Raw genomic sequence first — 26,640 nt, 5'->3', positions numbered from 1 at the left:
TATCATAGGCTGCTTGCAGCCATGGAAAAAACAAACAAAACCAAAATGCTCTTTACTTTAAATTCAGCACACTTCCACAATGAACCCAGTGCATGCCCAGAAGAGTCAGCATTAATTCTACCAGGCTCTGAAGAATCTGTATAGTTTGGGTGCTTTGGCGGGGATTTTTTTGGCGCTTTTATCTAATGCTCATTGAATCAGCTTTAGATAAAAGTGCCAAAAAGCCCCACTGAAGTGCCCTATGTATACAGAAGCTGCAGAGCCAGGTTGAACTAATGCGCTACTGCTTCCAGGAAAGCACATGGCCTTTTTTCGTCTGCAAGGAGTCATAATATATTAAGACTGTGTTTAAAAAACCAACAAAACAACAACAAAAACCACCAAAAAACTAGAGCAAAATTAAGTGACCTAAAACTTGCAACCTATGGGTGCAGTGTTCACATGATATATATTTTAGAGACAGACTTGAATATTCCAAGAATAAAGGAAGATGCTGAAATATATGAAAAAAGGGAATGTGACTACTTTCTAATACATCTGGGTAAACACCAGAACATGGAGAATAACTTTAAGCTAAAGAACTATGTTGGCACGAGAACAAATAGTTATAACTTGGCTGTGCATAAATGTAGGTGAGAAATTGAAAAAAAACATTTTTAGTTGTCAGAAGAGTTAGGTCCTGGAAAAGCCTTTTAGTCAGAATTATTCTGAGGGGGCAGGAGCAAGAAACTTAACTGATTTTAAGCTGGAGTTTGATAAATTTATGAAAAGGATTCTCCAATGTGATTGTGTAGTCCCCTGGTATACCAGGCTTGATAACCCAAGAAGTTCTTTCAAATCTATGTTCCTATAATGGTACTGTTGAAATTTGGAAAGAGTTGACAAGAAACCTTGCAGAAAAAATATCCAATGATTAAATCAAATTGTGTGCAGAAAAAGAAGCATATGAATTCAGCATTTATTTAACCACATTATTTGTCAACTGTTTTATCAGAAGGTGTGATGTATTGAATTGAAAGAAGCTCCTGTGACATAGCTATCTAATATTTATCCATCAATCCTGTGAACCATAATAAACTTCAGGGCCGGAGGTGAACTATTCCAGCAAATATGGGCTTGCAAGTAAAGTTGTTTAAAAAAAAAAATATATATATATATATTCCCCCCCCCACAGAAATAAGAAATAGGAGCTGGAAGGAATGTTGAGAGGTCAGTTAGTCAATACCCTTGTCACAAGCAGGCTAAGGCATTCCTGATAGATGTTGGTCTTGCTTGTCTAACCTAAATCTCTTTTCCTGTGATTATAGGCTGCTTGCGGATTTAAGCAGGGGGGGCGGGGGAGGCGTTTTACTTTCAGCTTGGTGCGCTTCTGCACTGAGCGTAGAGCATGCCCAGAAGAGGCATAGCATTCACTTGACCCGGCTTGCCCAATGTCTGTATAGATTGAGAGCTTCTGCGGAGCTTTTTGGCGCTTTTATCTAATAGCTGATTGAATGAGCTTGAGATAAAAGCACCAAAAAGTCCCACTAAAGTGCCCGATCTATACAGACGTTTCAGAGCCCAGCTGAACTAACATGCTTCCTCCTCCAGTAAAGCGCTAGGGTTGTTTTGATTTGTTTTTTTCATGTCTGCAAGCAGCCAAAGTCCATTATTTCTTGTTCTAGTCTTAGTGGCAGTAAAGAACAATATTTTATTTTCCTCTGTAGAAATCTCTTTGTACATTTAAAGTCCATGATTCTCTTCCTCAGTCTTCTATGGATTAAGACTTTGGATGTCTTGTTTTTTTTTTCCCATTGTATTTAGTTTTCTTCATATTTTACACTAGCTCAATTAAAGTTGAATAATTGATGGGAAGTTGGCGGGGGGGGAGGAAAACTTGGTATTTTAATTCTGAAAGACATGCATAGTGATCAGAAAAAAAAAATTCAGTTCATGAACTACAGTTAGTACTACTTCAATAAATCATCCTGTTTTAAAAGTAATAACTCTTTTGATTAACCTTTTCTCTTATGTATCCAGCACACTTAAGGTAGTCTTAGTAAACTTATAAAATTATCTTCAAATATTGTAAATATATAATCACCCTCTGATAAATAGGAAATATGTCAGTAACTAATATAATAACTATGTAAAAGTGAATAACCTGTGTAAAGGAATAAGGTTGGAGAGGCTAAAGCAAATGGAAAAAGTGGTGCATCTTCTTCAAGGTAGCCTTGCACCAAGACAGCTCTCAAAAGTTCAGAGAAGCCGTGAACTCAGAATATCAGTCCAACAAATACTATCCATGCAATCTGGCTCAGATTGTAAATAGAGTGATTGCTGCCTGTAACAGTCTACCTCGATTCTGGTTCATTTTCTCTTCTTTCAGCTGCCTCTCTTCAGGGGGAAGGATGTATTCCTTGTTTGGCACGTAGAGTTGTAGCTGTAGGACAGTGTGTGTCCATTTAAGGGAGTAGTATACTCTTAAAATCTAAATTTAATTATTAAACCACATAATGGCTTAAATATTTGTGTATTGATATAGTATACCTTCCTGATCAACAATAAGAAGTACAGTATAATGTCATAAATCTGGGTATCAAAAGTCTGGAATTCTTGAAAATCCAGCATATTGGGGAGTAGCAGTGGCCAGTCCCGGAGCAGCAGAGGGGGAAGCTTGCATGTGGTGGCTGCTGCCACCATCCACCACCCCATGCTGCTGCTCCATGTGGCTGCTGGTCTGGCTTGAAAAATCCGGAATTTTCAAATTTCCAGCAGGTGCTCAGTCCCAAGCTTGCTGGATTTATGAGGTTATACTGTAATACCTTTAATGAAAAGACCAACTGCAAGTTGGTATGTTCTTAGTGGTTGCAGCAGTGAAATCTGAATCTTTGTTCAAGAAGGTAAAAATTATAAATGCAAAACAAGATATTTTTTCTTTCTTAATTGTGGTTTTCTACCTGACTTTAAAACTAATGTTTTAAATTGATTTTTAAAAAAAATTGCAAAGCCCTAAATCAGTCATGGAGATAACTTATAGAAGATATAAGCGTCATCTTAAGTATGGGATTTATAGATTTTTGCAGAATTACATGCAGCCATGATTGCATGTGTGCATGTGTCCATCTTTACTGTTTGGACTTCTTCAGCACTAAAAGAACACTCCTAATAATAGTAACTTTTTGGTAAGTAGAAAATGTTTTCTTCCTATTACTTTAGGGGGGAAAATTTATTAAATGAGAAATACTAAAATATTTGTGGTTTAACATGTAGCGTTAATTTAAATTCAGTTCTAGTTTTTGTGTAATGAGACCCAGAAAACTTCAGTAAATTTCAAATTCACTCTTTTTAAATGTATGTAGGAATAAATAGAACTTATTACTCTCTAGGTTTGTATTCAATACAATAGTTTGAATTGCCTTTATTTCTTCTAATGTAGTTTTGAACCAGCTGCCTCTTCCATCGCCTTTACCTGCTACAACAACAAAAAGTCTGCTTTTTAATGGACGAATAGCAGAAGAGGTGAACTGCCTTTTGGCCTGTAGGGATGAAAATCTGGTTTCACAACTTGTACACAGCCTCAACCAGGTGTCAACAGACCATATGTATGTACCTTACTTCTATGTAACAAAATCTTAAAATAAGTTACTTACTCCTTTACTGATTCAAGTCAGCAAAGAGGGCTATAAGAAGGGGTTTTGTATGCTAAGTATTGAAACCATAAAAGGATTCTTCTAGGCTGACTTTTACCAGAGAACCATTTTGTTTAATACTGAATTGTTTCAGACAGCGTATAAGATCATTCCAGACAGTTGTGTGTGAATAACTGAATATTTTCCCCCAGATATGCTTTTCCTTGCATTTTTATTAGTTGTAGGTATATATTTGTATATTTAATTGTGTGGCGTGTTCATATGCCTGTAGTCTGGTTAGCCTATTTCCATTATTACCTGGGCATTATAAAGGGACTTGTTATACAGGTGCTTTTCTATATTAATGCTCTAAACACGTATATGTTCTCCTCTGCCTATTTGCTCATATACTCAGAATTTTCAAGCAGCTACCCAATAGGCCCTTTTCTCCCCGCCTCCCATCCTTTCAGTTGGCTTGCTCTGGGGCTTTGTTTTGGTCAAAAAATCTGTATTAAAAAAGCAAAAGAAAAGCATAAAAAAAATTTTTATCACATAAAAAAATCTCTGAACTCTAATGGGAAGATGAGAATGAATCCTGTCATGCCAAGAGTATAATGAATTGCCTTTGTAAACAGGAAGCATGCTCAAATTTCCAGCACAAATCTTTGTGTGAAACAAATTAAAATAGTAATAGTAGAAGTAATTTGAAGACCAGTACAAATGCCTTTCCCTCATTTTCCAGAAAAAGAGGAATAAAAATCACAAATGTAGAGCCAGAGGAATAGTAGTATATAGACTTGCTAAATGGATAGACTATATAGCTGCTTCATTGTATTTACAAGTGGGTGCTATGTCTTTAACCAAGTCTTTTACCATTTATAATTTTTTTTGTTTACTTATCTTTTCAACCCCTAGAGAACTGAAAGATAACCTTGGTAGCGATGATCCAGAGGGAGATATACCAGTCTTGCTGCAGGCTGTCCTGGCAAGGAATCCTAATGTTTTCAGGGAGAAAAGCATGCAAAACAGATACGGGGTACAAAGTGGTGAGGATATTTTTCTGCTAATTGCATGTTTTCATACACATTTTCAAAAAGTCAAATTGAAAGTACTAATTTCTATAAAAAAGGTTACAACTACTGACCTTCATGTTTTACCTTGCTGGGTAGTGTACTGTAGGTCTCGACTCTTTGGAAATAACTAGGAACCCTAGAAGACTACTGAGCATTTTGCAAAAATAAAACTAAACTCCCCCAAATTTATTTGGGGAGGAGGAGTGCCTTTTTTTTCTTCTTTTAATTGTTTTATTTGAATCTATCCATGGTCTTATTCTTAGAGTTGGTCCTGCAGACTGTAAACTGCAAATTTATCAGTAAATTTAACATAAACTGCAGCTGCAACCAGACCAAATTGTATTATTGAAGTTTTGACTTTCCAGTGATACAAGAAGTCGGGGATTACAGGGTTAACTGAGAATCTACCAAAAAGGTGCTCTGCCTGTAAATTAACCTCTCAGCATCATCTTTACTGCAGAGCACTATAGATATATTTGTTTTCAATCTGGGCGTTACTTTGAGAAGCAACAAGACTGTTGATTGACAAGAGAGATGGAAAAGAAGAAGAACCAATGTGGGAATTACATATCAGATAGACATTGACCACTGGTTCCATATTTGTTAATGGACTGTCTTGTTTTTCCCTTCCCTGATGATTACCTTCCAGACAGCTACAAAGTTACTAGGAAAGCCTTCTGGACCCTGATGTTTTCCCAGTCTTACATGAGACAGCTTGAATAGAAAATAATGAGAGTTGTTGAACGGTTTAATCTTTATTTACATATAATATACAAAAATGCCATTTTACAAAGGTATTGATGCTAGGCAGAGAGATTGGTTAGCTCCAGTAACCAGGGATAGAAGAGATGAGTAACCAATAAATGAATAGGTAGTGAACCAAAGAAAGTGTTCTTTCTCCAGTCACATAGGGCAGGGATTGTCAATCGAGGGTACGCATACCCATGTGGGTATTTGGACCCGTCCTAGGGAGTATGCGTTGGCAGGTGGGGATAGAATGCTGCTGCCTCCCAGGAGCAGGGCCGGGGCAGGATGAGGATAGAAGTAATCCTTTGCAGGGTGGGGAAGCTTGCACACAGCGGCCAGCGCTGCCACACACCAGCCCGGTGGGCTTCTCTGCCATGCAGAGAGATGATGCTACCCTCACCCAAGCCCAGTGAACTTCCCCACCCTGCCGCAGCTCGGCTTCTGGGAGGCAGCAGCACGTGCCATCCCTGTGCGCCATCCCTGCCTCTGCTCTGTATGTGGCTACGTGCACCCTCCCCCCCCCCCCCCCCCCCCCCCCCCCGCCCCCTGCTCAGTGTTTGGCCATGCTCTAATCCCCCCTGCCCCAACTCAGCATCCAGTTGCAAGGTGGTACTTTGACTAAAAAAGATTGAAAGCCCGTGACATAGGGAGATGAGCTGTGAGCACTCAAAATATGTAAATCTTGCTGAGAACAGAATACAGCATTTTCCTCTGAAGCATAAAAATTTCCTTAAATTCTGAAAATGTATCTATTTTACCTAGGGCAATAGTATTCAACTTACATTTCACAACATTTGAACTGGAAGCTGTGTGTGTTGTCACCTTATTCAGTTATTGGTTAGCAAAATGAGGTGTACTGCCAGAATAGCTTGGGTTTTTCTTCTGAATGAGACTGGAATTATTTTCATAATGCCAGTGTGGGGGTTGTAGTCCTGATGCCTATGGAGAGTGAAAAACATTCTGCTGCCATGAGTTGAGAAACTGATTTTGAATTTAAGTTCATTTGTCTCTGCATACAAAGTTTGCAAAGGAGGAAGCAGAATTAATGAACATTTTTTTTCAGATTTTTTCTCATGCGTATCCAACCTTTTCTTGTACATGAAGCACTCTCGCATCTTAGCCTACAAAGCAGTAGATTTTACTGTGAAGCTTTGCCATACCCATATTTTATAAGATGGATTAGATAAAATTAGGAGTGAACTGATAAAGATTTTTTGGGCTGATACTGATGGATGATTATTAACCAGCCATATCAGCTGATACTGATTCAATTGCCAATATGCAGCCCGGTAGCTTGGAGGCCAGCATCCAGCTGGTAAGTCTGTTGGAAAAGGATGGAGGGGGGGCTGATTGAGGCCTCCACGGTGAGGGGGTGGGAGTGGGGCTGGAGCAGGGGTAGGCTCTTCCCAGCCGAGGCAGGGTGGAGCGTGGGATGGAGCTGCAGCTTGTCCGAGAGGGGCTCAGGGCAGCTCCTGCTGCTGTGCACACCCCTGGGAGAGACATTGGGGGGGGGCACATGCTCCCAAGATTTGTACATAGGGTGGCCCACTGCGGCCCCTTCCTAGTGGGGAGGGGCTGGGCCGGGGCTGCACTTGGGTCGGGTGAGAGCAGTGGTGCTGGGAGGGGGGTATGAGGTGAGCTATGGAGAATTTTGGGGTATCTGAAGCCCCCATGTAGCTCCCCCTCCCAGCGCCACCTGCTCTGCGCCACCTACCCTGAGCACAGTATGGGCCCAGCCCCCCCTGCTAGGAATAACAGCCTGCCCTCATCCTGTACACAGGTCTGGAGGACATGTGCCCCCCATGCCTCCCCTAGGGGTATGCGCAACAGCGGGAGCCACCCCTCCTCTCTCTGTCCCCGCGTACCATCCTGGCTGGGCCATCTGCCCCACCCCAACTGGGCTGCCCCACTCCCCCTCTCACTGCAGGGGTCTTGATCCTCCCCATAGACTTAATGGCTGGACACTGCTCTTCAAGCTGCTGAGCAGCACTTTTGGCCATGTGCATGCTGCGGCTGTTCACATTCACATGGCATTTATCGGTGACATTATCAGCCACATCAGCCAAAAAAGGCCAATTGCTGCACTTTTAAGAGGGTAAACCTGACATAAAATAGAAAACAAAATCCTCTTGGGTAAAGATGGAGTTGGGAAAAGGTACACGTAACTTGTATATATGAGAGAAGACTATTTAAGTGTTCCCAGTTTTAGAACTAATCCAAGGAATTCAGTAAAGTGGAATAACAAGTTGAGTGGGAGGGTGATGAATTTACAAACCTGAGTGTTCTGTTGCTGTTTTTATATGAAATTAAGTTTAATATGTGACTTCTGTCTGTAGAAGTTAAATTCAAAAGAGCTACTGCTAGTAAATAGTATTTGCCAGGTAACTGTGCTAAATAGTCTCTAATTTTAACTGAAAGATAAACGTAGTAACAACATTTGATGTCACTCATGCAAGACGTAATCATGCTAACAATTAGTGCATATCAATATACTTTGCAGATATGTGACACTTTGGGTGTAAAACTTAATATATGTTAATAATGTAATGTTTAAATCTTGTGTGAACAATAACTAATAGGCAAAATTGCAGTATTGTTAATAACTTGTTATAGGTCTTTTGAAAAGAAAAGAATGACCATCAAAGGAAGGAATTTGTCTGAAGGAGGTTTTAATAAACATTGCCTTTGGTTAACATTTGCATAGTCCTCTAAAGAGACACAAGGTTAATAATAATGAATGCAATATGTTGTTAGATATGGCTTTTAGCTGTCAAAAATTGCAGAATTATTAAGTATTTTGGTTGTTTTATAACATAGCCACATGGAAGCAACATGATTTTTTGTGGACTGCTAACAAGGAATAAAAGCCAAAGTTAATGTGTTCTTGCCTGTTTGTTTGCTTGTGGGATAACATTATTTATTGAGCAAAGCTTTTTTCAAATGTTCATTCCAATATGTGTAAAAGCTTTTAAAATATCTTATCTAGTAAACATAAAGAAGATGATCTTGTATTTTCTTTATATAAATTAATCAAGTTTACAATGTTTAATTTAATCCATGAAATTATTATTCAGCTAATTTACAATGCACATCTGTGTTGCAATTGTTGCAAGTTAATGAAAAAGGAAAGTCTTTTATCAGGTGATAGTTGGGTTGCTATTGTCACTTTAAACTATTGCCACTTTAAACGGATTACAAAATGTTAGGTTTTTGGAAGTTTATTTTTAATTAGCAAGTCCCATCTAACTCTCTGAAGCCAAGGGAGGTTACTACTGAGGATGGGCCAGGACCAACTGGGTTTTCTTCTTTTGGATGTAGAAAGGTTTCTCAAGCTACAGGGTTGGGAGGTAAGAAGCATATGGATGTCTTTGGTTCCTTGGGAGGTGGGGAAGGTATTTTTCTCATCTTAGAAGAATTGTTAGTTTGAAGTTGTGGCTCTCTCCTCCTTGCCTTTCAGATTTCTCTCTTCTGCTGCCTTCTTTCTTCTGTGCAGATACACCTAGTACTACTTAAAGGTGGAATTGAAGGTCCAGCTGCTTCTTTGTACCTTTGTCCACTTCCTATTGAGCCAAGACTGCAATGAAGGCTGGGCCAGATAACACACCACCAGTATTTGACATACCCTCTCGTAACTGGCTCTTTTAATGAGAGCTGGGTGTCTACTGCTTCTTTATGCTTTTTAAAATCTTCTCCAGAAACTCTAGTAACCAGAGTTTTGGGGTTTTTTTACTGTAATTAGTAAGGCCTGTGGGTGGAAGAATAGGCATTTGGAGAGTTATTTTGAAAATAAGACATGTTTTGGTACAGTTTGTCAGGACAGCAAGGTACCTCAGAAACCTGGATCTTTACTGGTAAACTAGGATAAGTGTACATATCTTGTGTGTTAAATTCTAATGGTTGCTGTGATCAGTACCAGCAGAATTCTTCAGCTTTTTCCACAAACAGTCAGTATCTTTGTAAGAATGAGAGTTCAACACTGAAATTAGAATAGGAGGATGTCTTGTTACTTGATTGTAGAAAGAAATGCAAATCTGAAATTTAGCATATAGACATGCTTGGTCTTTTCAAATAAAGGAGTCTGCATTTCCTGACACTCAGTGTTATATAGTAGGAATGTTCAGCTGACATTTTGTAGTTGGTTTGCTAGAATTGTAGGGATTGCTAACTTTTTTTTTTTAATGACACCCTGTCAGTAATTAGGTTACTGATTGCAACTGTCTCTACATTGTACAGTATTCAGATGTAGATTATAATCTGCCACATCAGTATCATTCTTTATCCAATGCTAAATGAATTTCTGTTTGAATAATGCTGTTATTTCTGGATTATATACTAGATTACTATTTTTTTAAATTTAAACATATTGTGCGACCAGACTGAAGCACATTGTTACATAGTCTGTTTGTAGCCAAACTGCTGTGTCACATGTGAAAATTTATCAGATCATAAAACTTCTAGATGGATGTATGTGGCTACCCTTGGCTGCTTACAGACGTGGGGGGGAAAAAAAACTTTACTTTCAGCTCGGTACGCCTCTGCACTGAGCACAGCACATGCCCAAAAGAGGCGTCGTGTTAGTTTGACCTGGTTCGCACAACATCTGTATAGATCTGGTGCTTCAGAAGGGCTTTTGGCACTTCTATAGCTGATTGAGTCAGCTTTAGAAAAAACCTCCAAAAAGCCTTGCTGAAGCGCCCAATTTATACACATCCTGGGTAGCTGGGGTGAACTAATGTGATGCCTCTTCTGGTAAAGAGCTGTTCTTGGTGGGGGGCACCTCTGTCAGCATCCCTTGAGCCTGGTTCTATAGCACAAACCAGCTGGATTCCTAAGGACTTGTTAGGTTTTCATCATTTTAAAGAATTAGTTACATGTTTGTAATAAGCAGTGATTTTTTTTTTTTCTTTCCTGCTTTCTGTTAGTACATTCTGACTGGTTCTTTTGAGCTAGAGAGATGAACTAAAAAACACTATTGCATAATGAAGTAATGTGGTGCTAGTTATACAGAAGTGGCAAAGGACTCAGAGTAAGGATTTGGGCATTTTGCCATTACTTTCCACAGAAGGTTCCACCATTTCTTTTATTTGGCTGAGATCTGTGGTGGTGTTTCTTCAATTTAATGAAAGTTCACTTCAAATATCTTTTTCTGTTGTAATGCCTTATGCAGTGCTTGCATGGAGTAAATATATTGTGCCTGAGAGTAAATATCAACTAATTAAATGCATTTTACTCAGAATTAAGATATAAAAAAACCTATGTAACTGGGAAGAAAAGCTGCTGTGAATGTCCATTTTCAATAAACATCTACATTAAACTGAAAAAAAATGTTGATCAGCTGTTTTAGCTTCAGTCTTATATGAATACATTAACATGTTACTGCGATGTAGTTTAACCTACACAACATGGTCTATCTTCTATCCAGGTTATTACACAGTATGTTAATTTTGACGTTTTTCAGAACATTAATCGTTTCCTTTATACTAATACAGTATCTGTCCCAAAATGAGAGGTTAAAATAGGACTGACAGCACACATAAGTAAATTGAGTAGTGATGCAGTCTTGTGTCTTGGAGTGTGCCCATGTGTGCCTGTGTATGTGCATGTGTGTGTGCACGTGCGTGTGCTTTAAGTTGTGCATGAACAGTAAATAAGAAACCCAAAGAATCCTAATGCTATTATACACTATATCTAATATTTGAATATATCAGTATCACCCTTAAATATTTTTTATTTGATTTTAATTTTAAGGGCAGATCACAGCTGCACAAAGTAGCAGAATGTATGCGCCAGTTACACACATCTTTATAGCTGCTTGCACCACCAGAATTACACGTAATAAATAACTGAAGCTAGTTCTTAATTTGCAGTTAATGTATTACTTCAGAAAGCTGCAAATGATCCTGCACTGTGTGAAGGGATGGACAAACTGCAGCTGTGATATCCAATATTCATTGCAAAATTTGCTATCATAGTTATTTCAGCCAGACTGAAAAGATTGCACCTTAGCCAAAGTCATTATATTGACAAGACTTCTGGTTTGGATGCATCTCTGCTAACTGAAGAGGACTTCTGCTGACTTAGCTTCTGCTCTTCAGGGCGGTTGTGTAAGAAACTGGCTACCCATCTGGTGCCACGTGCTGCATCTCCACTAGGGGCTTTGCTGACATAGCTCTTTCAGCACAGTAATAGTAGCAGGGACTCAGTAATGGAGACAAGCCCTGAGTCTGTGTCTCTGGGTTTAAAAGGGTTCTGAGCACTCCATCCTCTACTTCCCCAGTGGTACTCTTTAATGTTGGAGCAGAGGCTTCAAAGTGATGGGGAGCCTAATCACTGATGCCTATGTTATTTTGAAACCATGGAACCTATAAAGAAGAGTAAGGACCACAGACTATGCAGTGAGAATTCTTGACCCATAATCAAAATGCTTATGCTATTTAATCATGATAACCAGTAGAATTACCACGTACAAAAAGCATGTTATAATGTATTATGTATATTGCCATACCACTTAATAGTCCTAGGGAAGACAGAACCCTAGTGTACTAGATGCCATGCATGCAGGGAACATAAACTGTTCCTGCCATGAAAAAGGATATTGATTGATTACCATTACATCTAGTAATGGACCAGGTAACACTTTTAGGACTTACCTGAGTTGTTGACTGTCCATAGCCTGTATTACCAAAACCATCAAATATAGCTGCTGCATCAGATTTCCGTTTTAGAAAGTTTCTTGAATCTCTGTGTTCTGTTGTTAAAGTAATTGGTATCAAAAGCTGTCTCAGTCTTTACTTTTTAAGTCTTATAATAATTAATTTACCTGCAAATTCTCAGGAGAAAAAAAAATACTCAAAGTTCTGTATGTTTTTAGGAAAGATAAAATACATATTTTTCATATATATTAAAAATTTAATTTCTGTGTTAAGTGGAACTTAACTTTAATGGTGTCTCTGCAGTTTTTATGTGGAGCTATATTGTCAGTTTTTCATGTACTTAACAGGTTCAGAATTTGCACTGAAACTACATATAAAGTGGTTATTCATGCATTGGTCTCAGGAAAGGCCCTTCATGTGTTGGTCATCATCTTGACGTGAACATGCATAGCATGGTCACTCATGGGCTTTTTGGAATGAAAATTAATCAAACTTATTATGGCTAGGGACAGGGAACTACAGCCCTGTGTTTTGTTACCCCCAAGTGGAGATACGGAACTTGTATCTTCTGCTATTACCTGTACAGGACAAACATGCAAAGTCCAATTAATTACACATGCTTTGTACAAGTCAAGGATTTTTCACTTGATATCTTTCTTGCATTGTTTGATCTAGTGAAAAGTCTTCTCCTTTGAAATGGTATAAAAGTGTTAAATTTCTTCAGGGTAGTTAGACTTTTACTTTTATGTACTGTTGACTAATTCATCTATGTTAATCCTTTTGGAATGCAGCACTTTACAACTACCAGGTTGGTAAGAAGTACTACATTCCAAAAAGATTACTCCCTCTCTCCTCTGCTTAGCAGGAATGGCAGGGTGTGGAGAGGGGTAAGGGACCTGGTGATGGCGGTGAGAGCTTTATTTGGACAAGAGAAGTTTTTATATTGTATTGTAGTGACCACCAGTGATGGTACTGCGATAGAAGAATGTTGACATTTTTATTATTAAACAGGCTCAGTTAAAGAAGCAGGTGCATGCAGCCATACCATTTGGGCCACTGGAATATAGCTACTATTTTTTATAATGTAGATGAGAAGTGAGGACTGCTGCAGAACTCTCCCTAAGAGGAAATGAATTGGTTTGCAAGTGCGTCAGCTGCTTGTTGTGTTTGTGACTTTTACACAAAGTGCATCTTGTAAAATTCATGAATGTCATTCTTGATGCTAGCAAGACTCAAGTCTCTCTCCTCTATGCTCTCTTCACTCCTCTTTCATGAAGAAACTTCTGGTTGTGTACTTATTCTCCACATTATTTGAGAGTAAACAACTGTCTAGTAGATGTAAGGATCCGAGTTACAAAATGATGGCACTGGAATACCTGTCATGTGCCTTGTCCACAGATGAAATAACTTTCCAAAACACAAACTAATTTGAATACCATTTCAGTTTGAATCAATATTTTTTGTGAATATCTGTCCATCTATCTGTCTATTTACGTATGGCTCTACAAACCTGTCATATGACTGCTTTCATTCACTTGAGAGTCCAAAGCACACCTTTACAGTTACACTGTCCTTATTCCCGTTACAGTGACCGTACTGTGCTCCTGTGTGCCTATGCTCCTGTGTTTCCACCACTTTCACTATTAGCTGTCACAATCACACAAAGGACCACCTCTGCATTCCCCTCCCATCCCACCCCACTTACCCCGCTCCCCTTCCAGCTCCCCCTCTTGATTCCTCAGTCCTTTCACTCATTACTATAATCGTCACTGTCATGGTCATCTCCATCATTGTTGTCATCGCTCTCACTGGCTGGCCAACCTTTGAACAGTCTGTGCTGTTCAACAGAAAGTTGAGTTCCACTTATCATAGAAATTCAATTTTTAATATATATGAAAAATATGTATTTTATCTTCCCTAAAAACATACAGAACCTTGAGTAATGTTTTTTTTTCTCCTGAGAATTTCTTTTCCATATGATCTCTGCCATCTCCTCCTCAACAGTTTCTACTGATTTCTTGTAGTATCCGTGCATCTCAGTCCAATTTTGACACAGCCCTCGACTGAGAAGTTTGTGTGCCTGTACATGAGCAGGTTCCTAATCCTCCACGAGGCGTTTCTGAAGCAGGAGATGAAATGATAATAAAAAACTTTAGTAGAGCTATAGTTGTCACCCCTTTGCCAATCAGTAGCAGATTGCAGGGCCCTTCCTGTTGGTATCCTATGGGAGGAAATTAGAGTCTGGCCTATCTTGCTGCTCTCTAGATTCTTTTTCAGAACTTGGTATAATTCCTTTGGATCTTTTATTGGATAGATCTGATTTCTGCAAGCTTCTCTACTACATGTTCCATCTCAGTGCAGCAGGAATACCAGCTCATAATTTCCCTTCTTTAAAACTCTAATGCAATTCCGTGGTATTTAAATATTTTGTATGTGGATGGTATGAATATTTTTGTGTGACTTAATAGAATCTGCTTCCCTTCCAACTTTTCCCACAAGATAAAAGTTCTGTTCTCTAAACTCCAGCTGGTGTTTCATAGATTTAGTTCAGAGTATGTGAGTAGGCTAGAACAGAAGTTACAAAAGTATTTCATGTTATTGTTCAAATGTAGGGGCTCATTGAAAGACCACAACACAAGAAACATGAACAGACCAAGAATAAAACTTACAAGCAGGAAATTGGCCCCATGCTTCCCATGTAATTACTTTTAATGTGTAGTAAGTGCAAAATATTACATTTTCAATGTTGAATAAAGTACCCTGTACCACCTGCAGGATAAAAGTGATCATATGGGCACTGAGGGTTGAATAGCTAATGCCTTGTAAAATTCACATCAATTTACTTCACCCTAACTTTCCTGTGTAGACAAGCCCTTAGACTTGTTTGCTTCAAGGTTGAACAGACTCAAGGGTCCTTATCTATACAGTGACCTGAAAGGCATAGAGAAAAGATGCTCTTCCTTGACCCCCAGAGCTGGTTTGTGTTCCCTCTCACTCTTCTTGATAACAGAGTAAGCAAGAGTGATAGTAATTGTCCCTCTCTTCCCTTTGGGCTGTAGTTCTCAGTTTTAAACCAAATGCAAACCAAACCTTAATTTGCAATGCCTTTTGGTTTTGAAATTGAAAAGAACATTTGCATGCTCCAGAAAATGTAAACACGGTCTCTGAGATGGTTATCTATTTTTTTCTTTTTCTTCTTGGAAGAAATCAACACATGCAACATATAGAAATATGCAGACATAATTAAGATATCTATATGAATGAAGTAAATGTAATTTGTAAAATTTAGTCATGGGTTGGAGTTACTGCAAGATGGCTTGTTTATGGGTCACAATCTCAACTAATTTTCAGCCTAGTTAAATATGATGAGCCAGAAGAGAATTCGGCTCATTGCTATGTACCAGTACTTTCCCTATTATTAAGGAGGGCATCATTTAGAAATCTGTTACTCTAACAGGTTGCCTGCCTGGAACCTGAATTTTGTCCTCCAGGAATCAGTAACGGCATTCAAGTCTTTGAAATTTGTTCACTCTGCTTTTTGGAATAATCTGCATTTCCCCGTTAATTGCTATCACCTCTGAGAAAAGTTTTAGAAATGATTGTGTTTATACATGGATCCACAGTAGTACAGGAGAAGATGATTATCAGATCTGATTCAGCAAACATGGTAAACAGTAACACCTTTTCTTGGAGTGCAAGGGTAGGCTTTTTTCTCTCCACTTACTTTTCCCCCAGATATTAAAAGGGCATTCAACTTGTGTCTGAAGGTGGCATTTTAAGGTTTTTACTGCCTAATAGGGCTGTGCGAAGCTTCGGTCCCCAATTCAGTTCGGCAGAGATTCGGCCCAATTAGGTGGCCAAATCTCCAAATCTGAATTGATTCAGAGGACCCTTTAATCTCTACAAATCAAATCAGAACCCTCCAAATTGATTTGGAGAGATGCGGAAACATTTGGAGATTAGGACATAGACACAGCTTTAAATGTTTTTTCTACATACCTCTAGGTAGTAGGCGGCTCATGAATGCTGCAGTGTTGGGGCACATGGAGCATCCCACAGAAGCACGGATCTCCCTAGCATGCTTGGCAGCAGACCTGGAAGTGGACCACAAGCAGTTCTGGTCTACTTGCGGGTCTACCAGAGAGCATGCTGGGGGCCCCCCTGCATCCCCCAGCTCAGTGACTGGTGCCTCCTGGGTCTGGGGTGGGCACCCAGGGTCCCCCTACGGCTGATCGCTGAGCCGAGGGGACACGGGGGGGCTGTGCACCCCCTGGTGGACCTGGAAGTGGACTGGAAGTAGTTCCGGTCCACTTCCGGGTTCACCACCGAGCACATGGCCGCTGCCTCCCATGCTCCTGTAGGATTCTCCATTCACTCCTCTATCACAGCGTTCAAAAGCCATGCCTGGTACCTTGAGATACGTAGAAAAAACATTTAAAGCCGTGTCTGTATCTGAATCGCTGATTCGCTGAATTGGCATTGAATCTTCAGATTCAGATTTGGCCGAATCGAATTGGGGACAGTGATCCAAATCAATGGATCTCATAACTGTCCCCAATTTGGGCTGAATCTGAATCCAAATCAAATAGGGCCCATTTTGCACACCCCTACTGCCCAATGATCTGGTTTAAACAAAAAGCCCAAACAACAGGATGGGTTAAATCATGTATCTCGACTAAGATGGTTGGGCAACTTACACTCTCAAATGGAAAATTACAGAGATTTGATAAGCAAAAAAGGTTGACTATTACATTAAAAAATTTGCAGAGCAGTAGCTTTGTTTTCAAGTAAAAAGTAGCCATCTAATTTGTGGTGGACATAACTTTTTGAGAACATATTTTACAGCAAATTTTATCTTATGATCAGGCACATGACACTTGCATACATGTGTGTATATAAAGCTCTTCCTCCATCCCAGGAATTGGAAACATCTGAACAGCGATTTCCATGACCTGATGGACATACAGTAATCTAAAGTGCTGTGTTTCCTTCACCTGGGAATTACTAAAACACCTTTAGCTCTGCTGGTTGACCCACATATTAAATTGACTAATTGTTCAAAGTTTTTAGCACAAAGTGATTGAAAACTATCGCTGACTTAAGATTTAGTTGGCTTCCAAAGCTGTAAAGCATGCCCAGGATAGTATTTCCAAGCGGAGGTCTAAAGGCTCATTTGGAGTTTAAGGTCTGATCTCTTCATAGTAGATTGTCACGGAAAGTCAAGGAAATGTACAAGTAGAAATAACATTTTCATTTCCTGCTTCTGCACTGCACCCTAATGGAGCTTCTCTGGGAATGATCCAACAGTGTTAGATTTGAATCGGGACTGGGCAAAGAACAGGTTTTCCTTTCCTTGGAACTCTTGGTTAAAGGAGACAAAGATCCACTAGAGTCCCCCACAGACTAACTTTTAAAGCATGCTGCAAGTCTGCCTCTTTTAATAGGGCTATTTTTGACAGTGTTTACCTTCCTTCCATTTACTTTAATTTCATTTCAGTTTTTGTTTCCCCTTTTCCCTTTATAAGTTTGGAATTGATTCCTTTGTGGATAGGGTGGTTTTGTCTGGTGGCTATTGCAGTTTATTCTGTACAAGATACGTTTAATGCTGTCTGGTTCTTTTAATTTTATTAATTTTTGCATTTGATTTTTACTGTATGAAGCTTACTGCAAAACAAGTTAACCCTTTATAAATGCATCAATACAATGTAAGGTTGAATGTAGACAGGTGCTGCATATTGCCATTTTTATGAGTAGTTTATTTTCCTGAGTGTTGCTGTAAAATCCTACCTTTATATGCTTTTATGTGGAGATACTATAGTCATTTCTTACTGTTCATTTGGCTTCATGTTCCCTTATTTCAACACAACCCTTTTACCTAATTTAGTAGCTTTAGTAAGTAACAATTACTTAGTAACAAATTATCTTGCTGTACAGCCTGGATGTTCTGTTATAAAATGCTAAGATTTATCATTTTGTTTGCTAGCTGCTATGTGAGCTTTGATAAGAAACATTAGCAACTACCTTGGAAATGCATTCCTAACGGGAAAAAGGCTGCTTTAGGGGAATTTGGTGTGTGAAATGGGTAAAATGTATGAAAATTTATTAAAATAATTATGAAATGTACATGTTACATGGAGCCTAACATGGGAATCTTTTCCTAATATAACTGTAGGAGGATAGAGGGTAGTAATAAGCTTGCTTTACACTTCATAAGCTCTTTCTATGAAATAGCTGAAACACACACACACGCAAAATATATTTAAAATTGATATTTTCTTCTTTCTAGGAATGATGATGCCGCAGTATAAACTCTCTCAGAATTCCATGCATGGTAGTCCTGCATCTTCCAATTATCAACAAACCACTATCTCACATAGCCCTTCCAGGTAATGCAGTGTCTAAAGCTGGGGTCCTAGATTCAATTTTGTGGTAACATTTTGGTGCATATATGTGGGCTAGAGATAAGTGAACTGACCAGAAGCAAATTCTTTGTTCTTGTTTGATTACAAGTGAGCTTCTTTAAGAGGGCCAAGTCAAATATGGCTTGTGTGGACATTTAGAAAACATCATATTTTAGTGAATTAATTTGCACTTAAATACATGTCCACAATTTTGGGGAATTTTTCCTACCTATTGCTTCACTTTGCAACTCTGCCGAAGGATGTTGATAATTTGGCCTAATGTCTCTCTGTTTTTCAATTCACCACTCCCATACTGAGAAGCTATTGGGGTTAGCTACGGTAGACTGGAGAGATTCCTACATGTTTGATGGTGGCAGCAGAGACCAGAGGTATAGAAAACAGGGAAGAAGCCTTATAACACTGTTTTGGGGCTCTGGCAAAAACAGGTCAAAGGGCTCCTGAGAATAGAATGGGCTAAAGTATCTATGTACAGTCATGGAAGACTGTCCTGCTTAGCTCAGCCCTCTCTAGCTGTCTTTCATCCTCTCTGACCTTCAGTAAGCCAGCTATTTCAGTCTGGAAGCCTCTCTTAACTTAAGGAACTGTCAGCTGTGAGGAAAGATTCTGTATATTATCACAGCCTCTGGGCTTATGCTTGATACCTGTGGTCTGTAATTAACAAATCTCATTACATTTTTTCTAAGCCTTAGATTTTATTTGGCATTGTACCTTAGTTAATCTAAATTTATTCTTTTTTAACTAAAAAAAATCTTCAGTCCTTTGAGAGAGACTTTCAGTTAAAAGTGATGTCAAGAAAGGTTTTGAAGATTTTAAACAGATTTTGGTTTTGAATAATGCTTGTTTTTTATTAAGGCTACTTGGTACTTAGCCTTCATTTAAAAAAATTGGTCTAAGTAAAAGTAAATGATAGAATGTTTACCATTTTTAATGTTAAATTATGTATTTGTAGATTTACAAGTTAATTAAACTGACTTAAGCAAGAATAAAAGTAATTTCAGTCTAAAAAAATGAATCATTCTGCTTATAAAAAATACAGAAGGGTGAAAAGTGAATAGGAGAAGTGAAAGTCCTGGGGAGAAAGAGTTTTTCATAAACTTTACTTTTTGTAACAAAACACTCTACAGTGAAAACAAAACTTGAAAGTTTGCTGTTTTGTACATTCCATTATTAATTCCTGATAATGCATTGTTTCCTATGCTCTTGGTAAGTTCATAACAAGCTATTGATTTCCATTATCAAACAATATTTTGATGGGAGGAAGTGTTAGGATTACAACTGCACTCTACAACGAGAATGAGGATTAGTTTATCTATTAAAAGTAGAGAAAGCTTACAAGAAAATTTTAGACTTATTATAATGCATAACTAAATTATCTAAAATGATTTACAAAACAAACTCCCCATTCATTTCACTCCTCTATTGGGCTTATCTAGGACTTGTAGGACCAAATGTGGTATTTTTGGTTGTGGCGAGTTATGTGCAAACCACTACCAAATCTCTCCCTGGCACTTTATTTTTGGTTGTTTTGTGTGTGTCTTTATAGGATAGTCCAGCATGTACTGAATCAGTGGAAGAATTTCAGTAGCTTTCAGTAGATTTTGGATCAGGTCCTGTTTGGCTAACATCCTGTTCTAGCTTTTAATTTTAATTGGATAAAGTTCTGTGAAATTTTATTGAAATATCCACATGTGGAGTATGTAGAATACTTGGTTTTTCAGGACTTGAAAGTTAAATTTGATCTTTTCATTCATGTTTTTTTTAATAATCTATTAGTAAGTTTAGAAATTATGCAAATTATTTTAGTAAAAGTTTATACATTTCTGTAATAGCTAGGTTGGAAATTGAACAACTACTTGCTTAGTTTCAGGTATATGAAGTACTTAATGCTTTCATTCCCTTTTTAGTTTTGATTATTGTGGTATAATAGTCTGAGGCTTACATTATAAATGAATTGGAGAATGTGCAAATAATTTTGCCAGAAATGTTATTCTTAAGTGCTTCTTGATTCAACTGGATTGCATGATTAAGCTTATAAAAGTATATAAAATACCTACATTGCTTTTTTCTTTCTTCTAATTTGTGAATTTCTTGGATTTTGTTTTTAGCCGGTTTGTGCCACCACAGACAAGCTCTGGTAACAGATTTATGGCACAACAGAACAGCCCAGTGCCTAGTCCATATGCTCCTCAAAGCCCTGCAGGATACATGCCATATTCACATCCTCCAAGTTACACACCACATCCTCAGATGCAACAAGGTAATAGTCCTTCTGTATGCAGAAGTCTTGTTAACTTTTAACTCTACATGGATATTTCACAGATGTTTAATTATTTTCAAAAAATCCCATCCTGCCCACAGTATTCACGCAGAAACTTGAGTAAAGTTATTCGGATCTGTGTGTGAGTAAGCCAGGTTTATGCTACAAAATATTGCTGACATATATATAGATTAGGTATGAAAAATGCTACAGTGTAGCTATTCTAGCAAAGCCATTATAGTGCAGACTAGCCCTACATTAACAAAGATTCAGTACCAAGTGTGCAATAGTTTTAACAAAGATAATGGAATGCCTTTTTTCAAAAAAGGATTTGTACCATAGTTTGACTGATTTATTTAAAAATATAGCAGCAAAAAGTCCCCACTTGAGTGACTTAGATTGTTCTGAAATTCCTTTGAAATTCCTAGGCAGGCAAGGTTCTTTGAGTAGATGTGATACCTTTTATTAGACCAACTGAATAGTTGGGGGAAAGTTCTTAGCAGGCTTTTCGGCACAATCGCCCTTCTTCAGGCATAGGGAGTCTTCCTTGGAGTCTCAGACCAGCAGAGACTCCATATGCCTGAAGAAGGGTGACTGTGCCTGAAAGTTTGCCAAGAACTTTTTTCCAACAACTCAGCTGGTCTAATAAAAAGTATCACGTCTACTCAAAGAACCTTGCTTACTTATGTCCTTAGATCAACACGGCTACAACCAAAAACCCAGTTTTGAAATACCTGTCATTACTTAGCCTAATTTGCATTTAACTATATTTAAGTGTGGGATTGTTGTGTTTCATGCCATTTATGTCATTTAGAGTAGTTTAGTGTGCCCGTGATAGTGATGAAAAGCTAATACATTTTTTTATAACATTAGGGAAAGATCAGCTACCATAATACAGTAATTTAAAGCATTAATGGTAGAAGTGAGCTCAGGCCATGCCAGAAAATCTAAACTTGGATTTTAAATTCTCTTAAAATTCAAAAGGGTTCAGCTGTGCTTTTACTTAGGAAGTTGGTAACTAATCACAGAATTTGTATTGTGATCCTGATTCCAAAATTCTCTCATCTCTTCACCTTAAAAAGTTTGGGGAGGTTATAATCCAGTGTCTAACTCACACTTCATCTCTACCTACAATTAAGGCCATAGTACTGTCCATTATAGTATGGCAAAAAATGGCTGCCAAATCTGTGGTTTGTGTACATGTCCTTCCATTCATTTGGGATGTAGGGGTAGGGGAATAAATCCAGTTTCAAGATCTTTAACCCCCCCCCCGAGGGGCGGGAAGAGCCATGCCCAGGTCAAGCAGCACGTGGCTGCCTGGGAACAGTCTTGTGCTGCCACCGACCCCAGCTGGGTAAGAGCCCCTGGCCCCAGACCCACCCTGGCACCACCACCAGCCCCGGCCCAGTGCCACCCCCAGGCTGGGGGCTGTCGGTGCGCCAACGGCCCTGGCCCCAGTCCTGTGCTGCGAGCAGGCCCCAGCCCTGCCTGGGCCCAGGCCCAGCTGGCACCACCGCTGCTGCCGGCCCCAGCCCAGTGCCGCTGCCGGGCCGGGGCCACACAGGGATGGGGCCCGCGGACCTGCGCAGACCCCAGCCCCATCCCGGCCTCTGCTGACTGCCCTGACAGCCAGCTAGGGCCGGGCTGGGCCAAGCCCAGGCCCCAGCCACAGCAGTGATGCCAGCTTCCGGCAGGCCTGGCTCCAGCTCTCATCTCTGCCGCCACCAGCCTCAGCACAGTGCTGCTGCCGGGCCAGGGCCATTGGCTGCGTTGGGATGGGGTCGGGTTCTGCGGACATGGACCTATATGGGACCTAGCCCCATCTCGGTGCTGCCAAAGGCCCCGGACATGTGCTGCCAGCGGGCCCCAGCCGGCACCACCACCACTGTGGACCCCGGCCCTATCTGGCCCCGGCCCCGGCCTCAGCCCCAGCCTGGTGCCGCTGCCGGCCCCATCCTGGTGCTGGTGATGGCCCAGATGTAGCCCCAGCTCCATGCTGCCGGTGGGCCCTGGCCCCAGCTCCAGTCCCAGTCCCCTGTTGCCAGTGGGCCCCAGCCTCGTGCTGCACACAGCCTCAGCCCCATGCTGCTGGTGGGCCTCAGCCTCATGCTGCCCATAGCCCCGGTCCCAACAGGCGCAGTGCTGGCACCTGCTGTCTTCCCAGAGCCTGGAGCCAGGAGACAGCCGGTGCCAGGGCAGGGAGGCAGCAGCTGTTTGTAGCCTCCTGCCTGTAGTCGGTCCAGATTCAAGGTAGCTGCTGATAGCCATAGATTCATAGATGTTAGGGTCGGAAGGGACCTCAATAGATCATCGAGTCCGACCCCCTGCATAGGCAGGAAAGAGTGCTGGGTCTAGATGACCCCAGCTAGATACTCATCTAACCTCCTCTTGAAGACCCCCAGGGTAGGGGAGAGCACCACCTCCCTTGGGAGCCCGTTCCAGACCTTGGCCACTCTAACTGTGAAGAAGTTCGTCCTAATGTCCAATCTAAATCTGCTCTCTGCTAGCTTGTGGCCATTATTTCTTGTAACCCCCGGGGGCGCCTTGGTGAATAAATACTCACTAATTCCCTTCTGTGCCCCCGTGATGAACTTATAGGCCTCCACAAGGTCGCCTCTCAACCTTCTCTTGCGGAGGCTGAAAAGGTCCAGTTTCTCTAGTCTCTCCTCGTAGGGCTTAGTCCGCAGGCCCTTAACCATACGAGTGGCCCTTCTCTGGACCCTCTCCAGGTTATCTGCATCCTTCTTGAATTGCGGTGCCCAGAATTGCATGCAGTACTCCAACTGTGGTCTGACCAGCGCCCGATAGAGGGGGAGTATCACCTCCTTGGACCTATTCGTCATGCATCTGCTGATGCACGATAAAGTGCCATTGGCTTTTCTGATGGCTTCGTCACACTGCCGACTCATGTTCATCTTAGAGTCCGCTAGGACTTCAAGATCCCTTTCCACTTCTGTGCCACCCAGCAGGTCATTCCCTAGGCTGTAGGTGTGCTGGACATTTTTCCTCCCTAGGTGCAGCACTTTGCATTTCTCCTTGTTGAATTGCATTCTGTTGTTTTCTGCCCACTTGTCCAACCTATCCAGGTCTGCTTGCAGCTGTTCCCTGCCCTCCGGCGTGTCCACTACTCCCCATAGCTTTGTGTCATCTGCAAACTTGGACAGAGTACATTTCACTCCCTCGTCCAAGTCGCTGATGAAGACTTTAAAGAGTATCATGGAGCCTGGGCTGCTCCCAGCAGCTGACTGGGAGGATTGAGGCCCTGCTGCAAGCAGCCCGGGCTCTGTGGCTATCAGCAGCTACCCAGAACCTGGGTCGGCTGCAGCTGGGAGGCTACAAGCACCTGCTGCCTCCCGGCCCCAGCTGTCTCCCAATCCCAGATCCAGCCCTGGGCTCTAGGGAGGCAGAAGATACCGGCGATGCTCCCCGCTGTGCAGCCCTCGCCACTTCTGCAAAGCAGTGTGTGAAACCCCACATGGCAGGGCACAGGAGGGGTGCAGAAAGCTGCCTGCCCCACTTACCCTGCAGGCGGGGGCAGCAGCAAGGTGCACAACCCTGCCCATGCTGCTCCCATTGACACAGGGGAAGTGTAACCTGGGCAGCGTGGAGCTTGCAGCAGCTGGCAAGCTTCCCTGTGCGGCCCCTCTTTGCGCTGCCACTCTCGGTCACACACGCTGTGCTTGGGAGGGCAGTAGCGCCAGGAGTGCAGCGTGCCAGGGCAGCACAGTGGGGAGCATCGCGGGTATCTGCTGCCTCTCTGGAGTCTAGAGCCGGGTCTGGGGCTGGGCGGCAGCAGCTGTTTGCGGCCTCCCAGCTGCAGCTGGTCCAGGTTCTGGGTAACTGCTGATAGCTACGGAGCCTGGGCTCAGGGGCAGGGGCTTTGGGTGGGAGGCAAGGGGCACAAGCAGGGCATCCTGCCATGTACCCCCTGCCCTTGTTTTGTTTTTCTGGCATGCCAGCACTCCGGCACCTTCCAAGGTAGGCATTGTGGGTTTTTTCGGCACTCCGGCCTAAAAACGTTGCCTACCCCTGGTATAGATGAACATCAAAGAATACATTCTATGCCATGATACTCTAGAATGGACAATTTTCTTGATTTAATGCACAAATGATGAAAGCCCAATTTAAAAATATTTTTGGACTCGTTCATTTTTATTTTTTATTTATTCTGCCATGCATTTCATATTATAGCCAAAATAGCAATTTTCCTCAAGATAATGTTGACTAACTATAATTTATTGTTAGTATTATCTATTGTAGTGCTTGCTTACATTTTCTTTTAAGAGGTATTGGTTTTTTCTTTTAATCTGATCATATAAGGTTAGACTCTTTGAACTTCAGTTAAAAAATGTTTCCAAACCTTCACTTTTCCTTTCCAGTTCAATGTAATCTTTAATAAATGTTTCTATAACTGTTCAACTTTTTCAGTTTTGATCCAGAAGTATTTCATCTGTTATCAACCCTCTTATTTACTTCTACTCTATAAATACAAGTTCACTTTATGAAAAAAAATGCAAATGAAACAATCCTCTGTTTCAAAAAGAAAATTGATCAGTGACTGGTACAATTTAAAAAATTCCTGGTAAATGTTATTTTACAGTTGTTACAACTACTTGTTGCTGAAGGAATACTGATGAGTTCAACTGATGGCCAATCTCAGCTCCAATCCATTTGTCTTGCATACATTATCAATAACAGGTCTTAATATTTAACGCTTATGTATCTTTAAGAGTTACTTAAATCATCCATCTTCATTTCTTTTCTTATTTCAGCTTCAGTATCGAGTCCCATTGTCTCAAGTGGGATGAGGAACATACATGAAAATAAAGTTTCAAGTCAGTTGTCTGGCAATTCAGCTAATCACCACGCTGATAATACTAGACATGGCTCAAATGAAGACTACCTACAGATGGTGCACAGACTAAGTAGTGATGTATGTTATATACATATCAGTTCTTTAGATTAAAGCAAATGTTTGAAAAATATCTTGTGTAACTGCCCTAAAAGCCAAGCCAAGCACTTTGTGCTGTTGATGAATTAGGGGAAAACTTAGAGGAGCTAATAAATTTAATTTTTCAGTTTTTGCTTTCATACATTGAGCAGGTCTGAATTTTCACATTTTTAAATTACCACTCTTTCACTTGGAACCACTTGTACAGCATTTCTTTCAAATTTATGGAAAGTGAAGATTATTTTAGAGGCAACCTTTCCTGAAATACTTGGGTGATATGAACAGTATGCGAGTCTATATAGGTAAATCAGTATTACTGAAGCCTTGTGTCTGTTGCTAGTGGACATGATGCATTTGAAACAGTCTATTAAAATGCTTTCTTGGGTAGTAAAGTGGTCCTGTCAAAAATGATGGACGTTTTGTTGGATGCTTTTTTATTCAAGATTGTGTAAGAAACTATAAGCTTAAGTGTCTTACATGGAAACTCATTTTCTTGAGGTCAATTACTTTAGTTCACTTAGTGAGTGAACTTCATGCTTTAGTGACCATTCTGAAATATGCTAAACTTTATAGAAGAAAGTGGACCTCTGAACTCATCCCAGATAAGTTTCTATGTTGATGATGAATTCTCCACTAAATGAACTCTTAATACTTCCAACAGGTTCCCAACCTTCTTGCTGAGGTTCTTTTTTTACAAACTTGTCATTTAATTTCTTAGTGAATCTTTTGTGGAGTGATCTTAGGTTCTAGTTTTTGTTTTGTTTTAAGCATCAGTTATTTGAGTAGTGTTATGTTCCCTGCTGCAGATTATGAACAATATTTGAACTTGGGATATTCAGGAACAAAGTAAGCCTGTGTTGCTTAAATTTAGGGCATAGTTTTATGAGCTTGCAATAGTGGGCATCTGTTGTTTATATTAGCTAGTC

The 26,640-nt window shown here is 40.5% G+C and overlaps 1 protein-coding gene across 4 annotated transcripts in view; it reads left to right on the top strand.

The window, feature by feature from the left end:
• Positions 1-26,640, top strand: part of NIPBL (NIPBL cohesin loading factor) — a 218,838-nt gene that overhangs the window by 91,872 nt on the left and 100,326 nt on the right. For all 4 annotated transcript variants that reach the window (XM_019495976.2, XM_019495977.2, XM_014593996.3 and 1 more), the window contains exons 3-7: positions 3,419-3,584; positions 4,527-4,657; positions 18,371-18,470; positions 20,612-20,763; positions 25,536-25,696. In XM_019495976.2, coding sequence (XP_019351521.1) covers positions 3,419-3,584; positions 4,527-4,657; positions 18,371-18,470; positions 20,612-20,763; positions 25,536-25,696 — 710 coding nt within the window. The remainder of the gene's footprint in view (positions 1-3,418; positions 3,585-4,526; positions 4,658-18,370; positions 18,471-20,611; positions 20,764-25,535; positions 25,697-26,640) is intronic.

The sequence above is a fragment of the Alligator mississippiensis genome, chromosome 3 (assembly GCF_030867095.1).
Source record: "Alligator mississippiensis isolate rAllMis1 chromosome 3, rAllMis1, whole genome shotgun sequence".
NCBI classification, from domain to species: Eukaryota; Metazoa; Chordata; order Crocodylia; family Alligatoridae; genus Alligator; species Alligator mississippiensis.
This window is presented reverse-complemented; position numbering and strand designations above follow the sequence as displayed.